Source organism: Danio rerio, chromosome 4 (genome assembly GCF_052040795.2).
Source record: "Danio rerio strain M-AB ecotype USA chromosome 4, GRCz13ab, whole genome shotgun sequence".
In the NCBI taxonomy this organism is placed as follows: domain Eukaryota; kingdom Metazoa; phylum Chordata; class Actinopteri; order Cypriniformes; family Danionidae; genus Danio; species Danio rerio.
The window spans coordinates 75937377-75947272 of NC_141024.2; the positions used below are offsets into that span (position 1 = coordinate 75937377).

Consider the following 9896-nt stretch of genomic DNA (forward strand, 5'->3'; position numbering starts at 1 on the left):
TTCTCTTGGTAGAAGGACCGACACTTAAGAACCATAAAGTCTGCTGCCATGAGTCTTACCTAGCTCAGATATCTTGTTTACTCCTCTTCTGCTTCCTACCACACTGCTTAAGGTGTGTCCATGGTAGGCGAGATGCAGAATTGGTGGTCCATCATAGGGTAGGCATCCGAGGTCCGGCAACTCTTCGGCGTGCACACTTAGTCACACACACTCATACACTACGGCCAATTTAGTTAATCAATTCCCCTATAGAGCATGTGTTTGGACTGTGGGGGTAACCGGAGCACCCGGAGGAAACCCACGCCGACACGAGGAGAACATGCAAACTCCACAGAGAACTAACCCAACCAGGACTCGAATCAGTGACCTAAAGTCCAAAAATATGGACTTTAAAATATGGACATTTCTTTATTTATTAAACAGAGTTTCTGCGCTCATCTGCTGCTTTAAACAACCTTTTATCTTGTTTTCAACTTGAACTACTAACATAATGCTGAAGTCTCTTTGACTGACTATATTTTAATTCCATTACAATGTAATTTGATTGTAAAAGGAGCCCTAAGAAATTGAAAATAGTCACATCAACCTTACACAGGAAGTCTATTGGTGGCTGAATACTATTTATGATGAAGCCACTTTCTACTGACTCCAATAGTGACATTTTCAGAAGGGTATAATCGATGACCCGATGGGGACATTCTGGGGACATTCAGATACTAAAGAATTGTGCAAAACAGGAGCCATTTTAAAAGCAGATGGTATACTATCTACTATCTACTATATATATATAATTTATTATTATTTTTTTTTTTCAAGAGATGTTACAGTGTCATCAGCAAAGCCCAGGGGGATTTCTGGAAAGACTCTGGATTTATTTAAATATTGCCATGATTTTACAGGATTGATTCAATACCTGCAGAATGCAAATGCATGATTTGTAGTAGTAAATGGTGGTGTATTTTGTTTATGCTTGTGGTATATTTTGTAATTTAGTGTTCTTGAGTATTAGTTGGGATGTAAATGAGCAGATGTTATTAATGTGATGATGCTGGACGCTGATTCTACAGAAATAACAGCTCACATTAATACCACTAGTTGACACTGAAACTAATCTCTTCATCAACCTTTTAAGATAAATATTTATTGATAGAATGAAATGTCCCTGTTTTGATGTGAAATTGTATTTTTATTGGCATGTCCATTACTACAGACACTGACAGAATAAAATTGCAGATTTAAACAGTCAATAATTATTTATTATTATTTAAGACTGAATCCCAAAGTATTTTTTAGACTGAAAAATACAACTGACAGCGTATATTTTAACATGTATTTCAACAATGATCAAACTCTTATAATTCCAGCGGACATAAACAAATTTAGTCATTTTAAACGGGACTTTTATTTTGGTGTGTTAATGTGGCGTCATGATGTCGCGTCGCTACCTATTTATTCATTCATTTATTTATTGATTTTTTTATTTTTTTATTTTAAATTTTTCATATTTTGAATTTATTAATTTATTTTAAATTCCTTTATTAAAATTGTATTTATTTATATATATTTCATTTATTTTAAATTTTATTTATTTATTTATTGTAATGTAATTTATTTATTTAAAGTTAATTAATGAATTTTTATGTATAATTTATTTTAAATTCCTTTATTAAAATTTTATTTATTTATATATTTTCATTTATTTTTAATTTTTTTATTTATTTACATTTTATTCATTTGTTTTCATTTATTTTAATGTATTTACATTTTATTAATTTATTTAAATGTATTAAAATTTATATTCATTTATTTTCAATTTATTAAATTATTTATTGTAATTTAATTTATTTATTTAAAGTTAATTAATTATTTATTTACAATTTATTTATTTTATTTATTTATTTTAATTTTATTTATTTCAAATCTTTTTCATATTTTAAATTTCTTAATTTATTTTAAATTAATTTATAAAAATTTCATTTATTTATATATTTTCATTTATTTTGAATTTGTTTATTTATTGTAACTTTATTCATTGGTTTTCATTTGTTTTAATGTATTTACATTATATGTTTTTTTTATTTATTAAAATGTACATAATTTTATTTAAATTTTATTTATTTATTTATTGTAATTTAATTAATTTATTTAAAGTTAATTAATTAATTTTTATGTATAATTTATTTTAAATTCCTTTATTAAAATTTTATTTATTTTTATATTTTCATTTATTTTTAATTTGTTTATTTATTTACATTTTATTCATTTGTTTTCATTTATTTTAATGTATTTACATTTTATTAATTTATTTAAATGTATTAAAATGTATATTCATTTATTTTCAATTTTATTAAATTATTTATTGTAATTTAATTTTTTTATTTAAAGTTAATTAAATATTTATTTACAATTTATTTATTTTATTTATTTTAATGTTATTTATTTTAAATCTTTTTCATATTTTAAATTTCTTAATTTATTTTAAATTAATTTATTAAAACATTTTTTATTTATATATTTTCATTTATTTTTAATTTGTTTATTTATTGTAACTTTATTCATTGGTTTTCATTTATTTTAATGTATTTACATTATATGTTTTTTTTAACTTATTAAGATTTACATACATTTATTGAAATTTTATTTATTTATTTATCGTAATTTAATTTATTTATTTAAAGTTAATTAATTAATTTTTATGTATTTTACAAAATGTCCAAAACTTGCTGTTTTTTACACTTTTTCACTGCAGGAAAATGTTTACGCATGACTGGTCTTTACTGCAGTCTATACAGACACTGAACATCACGGAGAACTTTGGTGGAAATCACTAACTGAAATAGCACTGTATTAGATATACTGTATATTATATCAAGAATTCATCTGGTGAATACCGCCTAGATCAGTATAAAAGACGGGACTTTTATTTTGTTTCATGACGTCATCTATCAGCGACGCGCTTTGGATTCAGCCGATGAAGGTTTGTTTTTAAAGTGTTTTAATCGACTTGAAATGTCCAGACAACGTTAAAAGTTATTTATTTCATCATTATGGCGTTTTAGTGCCTTGTTCTAGCGTTAATTATCAGCATTCTGTGTGAATGAGTCACATTTTTAGACACCAGTCACAGGAAAATTGCGTCTCGGTTGAGAAAGGTTGGTTTATATTCGCACATTCCTTCAATGGCAACTTATGACACGCTTCATATGTTACTTTAAATATCACATGGAAGAATGAAAACAACATTAGCACTGTTTGTGTGACTGTGAATAGTGTTGTGCTTTGATAATCATTGGCTGCTAATACGATTTCACTGTTCATCATTAGCAAGGAATGCTATTCTGAAAGGATATTATCAGGAAGAAAGTCTGAATGCGCGAATATAAAACTTACTGTACCTCAACACATTTCCTTTTTCTCCTGGATCGAAAATCAGTATAAATGCAATCATTTTCAGTCTTGAGAGTAGAGATGAGATTATCTGAGCATTTAGAAACTACCAGCCAACTGCTTCCTTGAATTATTGTGCTTAAATCAAATTTCTGTTTGATAATGAATCTCAAAAACCTTAAACTAAAAATTAAAGAATTACTAGACATTATAGAGCCCAAGAAAAACATTTTAAAGTGTTTTTATTTAAAAATCTGTAGAGATGTAAGACAGGTAACACACGCATGCCTAAACACCACACCTGTATCTGTCTTGGTGAAGAATTAGCCTCATGTCTGAAGAATTAATCAACTTTAATTATGTATTTTGTGTATTATAAAGATGGCCTTTATTAAAGAGGAGAGTGAAGACCTGAAGATTGAAGAAACATTCAGAGTCAAACATGAAGATGCTGAGCTGCATACAGGTTGGTGTTCATTCTCTAAGATCTACTACACTCTACTACAGGGATATTCCTTTAGTTAGTCATGGGGGCCAGTTCATGAAGAGCATCCCTAATGAGGCGCCGGAGAGATATGACTTGCAATATGATTGACGACACAACAGCAATTTAAGAGCCCATATGCTGTATTTTTGCTCATTTTAACACACCCACATTGGCTTTTCCTGCATTAAAACGTTAATATGTTGTACTTTAAAACTACATAATATCACGGTGGTTCATAATGATATTAGAAGCAAAACTACTTAGTTTGTCTGTTGGTGTGGCCAATAATCACACCAAAAACTGATATTTATTGATTAAATATTTAAAAACAAATTCAAATTCAAAAACAAACCTCATTTGTATTAACTTTTATGAAGACAATAGTAAGGTTAGGGGTCTGAAAGTTGTCAAGAAATGAAGACTGCACCAACATTTAAAGAGTTTTTGTTTAAAAGTAAAGTCTTTGATGATTTAATTAAAGTAAATAAATAATAATTGTGTTATTAATAATTGACTCCCCATTAAGAAGAACTAGATTGAGAGTAAAAAATAATGTTCAGCGTCATTAGGTAATTTTCAGAAGCTGCTTATAATGTTTGTGAAATATTATATATTTTTAAATGATTAAATAATTATTCAGAGGAGGTTAAATAGTTAATTTAAGTAAGGGATAAAGTACATTTAGGTGGTTGTTATAGCACAAATAAAGCCTGACAGGCTTATCGTCTGCAGTTGGATAAGACTGAAGGGTTATAAACATGGTTATAAACTAATATCTATCTAGTTTTAGTCTGGTTTCCATCCTTAAGAAAATGTAGTTAATGAATAATATTATAATAATCATTCGTCAACGACATTTTTTCTTGGAGGGAACCTGACTAAAACTAAGTAAAAATCAGTTTTAAATAACACAAACTATGCCGAAATGTTCAGATTTTTTTGTAAATTAATACAGACATAAAAAAAATGTTTATTGAAGGAAACTTTGTTTAAATATTAAACTAAACTAAAAACTAAACTCACTGTCCAAAATGTCAGTATGTGGGTGAAGAAAATCTAAGTGCAGGTATAAATAAATACCGAACCACACTTGAAATGCATTTCTGAGATGGCGCCAAAGACTTGCATTTAGCAGAGACGTTGTTTATCAAAATGACGTCAAACTGAAGGTGATCTTCACCCACACAGCCTATTAGATTATTAGTAATATGCTCGTGGAATTAATTAACTCGACTGCACTCAATACACTTCTAAATTAAAAGCATATGTCTTCTACAGTAAACTTGCCACAACACATTTTTACTTTCACTTTCGATTTTCAAAATGATGTCAAACTGAAGGTGATCTTCACCCACACAGCCTATTAGATTATTAGTAATATGCTTGTGGAATTAATTAACTCGACAGCACTCAATACACTCCTAAATTAAAAGCATATGTCATCTACAGTAAACTTGCCACAACACATTTTTACTTTCACTTTCGATTTGGAAGTTCTGGTGTAAGAATCTTCCTGCTTTGACATCCCTACTTCACAAGCTATTAAAGCTATTAAAATACCCAAAAGCCTTGACAAACGCCAGTAATGTTTAAAAATGAAGGTTATGTGGCAGGTTCATTATAAAGAATTCATTATTTAAGGTGTTTTGAGTCTAATGTTACAGCACAGCTTTTAAATCAGGCTCTGTATCGTTTATATTGTAATATCCTTCATGTTTATAAGTATTTTAGAAGTGTTCTCCAGGAGTATATAATAAGCGTAGGAATTTTAAGAAATGCGCATAAATAACCTATTATGATTTAACTGGCCATATTTCTGGAGGGTAGATTTAGTCGCACATAAGACTCAAAATGAATCAGAATTTCCTGTCGAAATAAACAATGACCAACTTTAGTTCCATTAACTTTATCAAAAATAAATAAATAATGTAATGTATTGTTCAATGTTTGTATTGTGAATACATGAACATTTTCCTTAAACCATTTTTTTTTTACAATATATTATGTGGTACCTGGAAACATATCTGTAACTCATTTGGCTTTAGGACTTCAGTTCCAGTTCAGAAAAATACACAAATACAAGTTAAAAATTCTGCCAAATGTACTTTAAATGTCTACAACAGATATTTTTGTAACATGGGAGATACAGGCAACGGAGTTGCGGATCCAAAATGCAGCGTCTTTTAGAGTAGTCAGGCAGGCAATGGTCACAAGCAGGAGCAAATGGTAACATAAAGGGCAATCCAAAAGAGTAGTCAATAAACAATAAAAACAATAAACAAAGCGAGGGTCATGAAACATGGCAAGGAAAAACAAGACAAGGAAACAAAGGAAATCAGGAACCGGTGTGTGTGGTGCATGATAGTATTTGTAGTCCAGTTCAGTGACAGATGTGTAGTTCTTCAGTGATCTGCACCACTAGATCATTGGTGATCGTGACAATTTTAAAAAAATCCATATTTACTCAAAATTATTGAGGCATCATCCTATTGTACTTCTCTTGATACATCAGTCCATCCATTATCTACTGCTTATTTGGGTCTGGGTAACAGGGTCAGCAGTCTTACCACTCTTCTTACACTTACTCCAGCTTCCTCAGGGAATCACACAGCGTTCCCAAGCAGGCAAACATCACAGACATCATCCCTTAAGCATGTACTGTATCTTCCCCCTAACCTCCTCCCAGGTGACGGAGCTCCCCACCTTTTTTTAAGGGTGCACCCTGTGAAGGAAAGCTCTTTACTTTCGTCTGTGACAACCCTCCCAAATTTCTTCCATGGATCCCCCACACCCCTTCTTCACTTTCGTCCGTGACACCTCTCCCTCCTTGTGTAACATTCCGGGTCCAGAAATTAAACACTGGAACCAAGTAAACCTGGTTTTGGGGTCTTAAGGAAGGCAACAAGTACAATCATTGATAATACCTCAGATTACTGGAAAGCACTCTTTTAGTGATTCTGTTCTTAAGATCTAGCATGCTTGTATGTTTTGAAATGCATTCATGTTGGTGTTTTGTGCCTTCTAAACTAGGCTAAACTTGTGTTTCTCTTTATTTGCTTTAGATGTGTTGGTGCTGAAAGAGGAGAGCGATGAACTGAATGAAATGAAAGAGAAAGATCAATATGAGCAACACCAGGGTATCGTGACTGTTGAAAAATCTTCAGAGCAGAAAAAGACTCAGAAAACCAAATCTACCTGTTGTGATTGTGGAAAGAGTTTCAGCCAAAAACACAACCTGAAAATCCACAGAAGGACTCACACTGGAGAGAAGCCTTTCACCTGTCAACACTGTGGAAAGAGTTTTGCTCAAAAACAAAACCTTAAGGTCCACATGAGAGTTCACACTAGAGAGACACCCTACACCTGCCAATATTGTGGAAGGAGTTTCAATCAAAAAACAAACCTGGAAATCCACAGAATAATTCACACTGGAGAGAAGCCTTTTACCTGTCAACAGTGTGGAAAGAGTTTCAGTCAAAAACAAACCCTTAAGGTCCACATGAGAATCCACACAGGAGAGAAACCTTTCTCCTGCCATCACTGTGGAAAGACTTTCACTGATAAACAAAATCTTATGGTCCACATGAGAATCCACACTGGAGACAAGCCTTATATCTGTACGGTATGTGGAAAGAATTTCAGTCAAAAACCAAGCCTTGATGTCCATGTGGGAATTCATACTGGAGAGAAGCCCTACCAATGCCAACAATGTGGGAAGAGTTTCAATCGTAAACAAAACCTTCAGGTCCATATGAGTATCCATAATGGAGACAAGCCTTACCAATGCCAACAGTGTGGGAAGAGTTTCAACCGTAAACAAAACCTGCAGGTCCACATGAGAATCCACACTGGAGAGAAGCCTTTCTCCTGCCATCAGTGCGGAAAGAGTTTCAGTCATGAACACAACCTTAAGGTTCACATGAGAATCCACACTGGAGACAAGCCTTAGCCAGCATCTGCGCCTGTGTGGCCCTTGGGAAGAGAGTGTGCTTTGATTGGTTGTTCAGCTACGATTCACAGCATGAGGACAAAAACTAGAGTGATTAAACTAGGCAGTTGACTCAAGCCAGCAGAGACAGTAGATTTGGACTGATCTGAACCAACTTTGAACTATCCAGAACAGGTGTCCCCAATCCTGTTCCTGCAGATCTACCTTACCGCAGAGTTCAGCTGCAGACTTCATCACATCAAGTGCTTCTTCAGGTCCTACTCAGTAAGTTCAGTTGTGTTTTGATCAGGGTTGGAGCTAAACTCTGCAGGAAGGTAGATCTCCAGCAATAGGATTGGGCACCTGTGATGTAGAATATGCTTGGGAGTGTAACTGTACATGTTTATGTTTGGTTCATGGACTCCGATAATGAATACAGTCAGTCCAGATGTCCCAGTCACTGAACTGGCAAAAAAAGATCATAGCAGTAGAACAACTTAGGTTCCATTCACATAACACTTTGGGTCTAAAGTGCCCAGTTAAGGCTGGTTTATACTACTGCGTCAAGCACACTTGCATGCTACAGCGCGGCCTATGCTCTCAAAAAATGTAACTACACGTCGCAACGACGCGTAGCGCAAGCTCTGTGATTGGTTGCCTTGGTAGCGCTGACGAGTGTGGGTGGGATTGAGAGCCACGCGAGCCAGATGGAGTGATTGTTTACAAGTGTGGAGTCTCGTTAGGGAGCTCCAGATGGAAAGTTTTGTTTTGCGTTTACCTCATGGTTAAAATTGTTGCACATCCGCTGGTTCCTGCCTCAAAATGAGCAAGTTTGAACCACTTGTACATTAAGGAAGCATTCAGAAAAACAAAAGACCAGCGAAGAAACTCGACAAAAGGAACAAACACCTCACTGCCAACTAGCGTTTCGGAAGTGTTCTCCTTCATGCTGCTAGCACCTCCTATGAGTTTTCTGATGGGTCCACTGCTTTAGGACTGAGATTGAGCACTCCAATATACGTTAAATTATTTTATCTTAATGTGTCTAAAATGTAAAAGAAGCAAGTATAAGGTATTATAGGTCAAACTAAATGGAAAAACAAACTAAAGTGATGTAATTTTAAACAGTTCCATCTGAAACTACAAGTGCTGGTCATATAATTAGAATATCTCAAAACGTTGCTTCATTTCACTAATTCCATTTACGAAGGGAAACTTGCATAATGTACTCATTCATTACACCCAGACTGATATATTTAAGTGTTTATTTCTTTAGATTTTTTTTTTTTCATTTCACAACTGATTTGACAGTTTTCCAAAAGACAGCCATTGACACCTTGCACATGGAGGGCAAGACACAAAAACGTCTTCACAAAAAAAGAGGCTGGCTGTTCACAGAGCTCTGTGTCCAGGCACATTAATAGAGAGGCGAAATGAAGGAAAAGATGTGGTAGAAAAAAGTAAAGCAATAGGGAGAACCGCATACTGGAGAGAAACTAAACCCATTTAAAAATGTGGGGCAAAGAGTGGACTGCAGCTGGAGTCAGTGCTTCAAGAACCACTACACACAGATGTATGCAGGACTTGGGTTCAGTGGTTGCAGTTCTTGCGTCAAGCCACTCTTGAACAACAGACAGCATCAGAACATGCGTTTTACCTGGGAGTCTCCCGTATTTCAGACCCATCTCCTGTATGGTTTTGTCTCCCGGAAAATTCCTGGAACCCCCACCCTCCAGCATTTTGGTTCAGTCCCTGGATAACCGACCTAGGTAGTACTGATCAGGGACCCCAGACTTCACTTTGCAACAACCCAAATCAATGATTAATTTTCTGTTGTTTTTGTTTTAGCAGAGGGTTGAGACTTACCTCTAAGTTTAATATACTGTCTTCTAAATATAAAGCTTAATGTTTCATTATTCTGTTGATTTTTGTACTTTTTCTATCACAGGAAGCTCTTCAGTTCTGGAGCTGATTGTGACAAAACACTTCTGCCTGTTCAAAATAAACAGAAACCCTACACCTGTGGATTTGTTGTTTATTCCTGTTGTATCGAAACTTGACTTGTGTATCAGTTACTTCTGCGACCCGCTAGAT

General features: G+C 33.6%; 2 protein-coding genes across 3 annotated transcripts in view; one reads left to right on the top strand and one right to left on the bottom strand.

Moving 5' to 3' along the window:
* Positions 1-9896, bottom strand: part of LOC148682569 (uncharacterized) — a 1090975-nt gene that overhangs the window by 7172 nt on the left and 1073907 nt on the right. The gene's annotated exons all lie outside the window — the stretch shown is intronic.
* Positions 2933-9827, top strand: LOC147845322 (uncharacterized). Its single transcript, XM_087250410.2, has 3 exons — positions 2933-2977; positions 3769-3853; positions 6937-9827. Exons 1-3 carry the CDS (start codon positions 2933-2935, stop codon positions 7821-7823), a joined length of 1017 nt encoding a protein of 338 aa, XP_087106536.2. The 3' UTR covers positions 7824-9827.

What these genes read in the sequence shown, in the direction of transcription:
- LOC147845322 (XM_087250410.2), top strand. Translation starts at nt 2,933, where the DNA reads ATGACGTCATCTATCAGCGACGCGCTTTGGATTCAGCCGATGAAG. An exon ending in TTTGGATTCAGCCGATGAAG is followed by an intron (nt 2,978 to 3,768) that starts GTTTGTTTTTAA and finishes TGTATTATAAAG; the next exon opens with ATGGCCTTTATTAAAGAGGA. An exon ending in AGATGCTGAGCTGCATACAG is followed by an intron (nt 3,854 to 6,936) that starts GTTGGTGTTCAT and finishes TATTTGCTTTAG; the next exon opens with ATGTGTTGGTGCTGAAAGAG.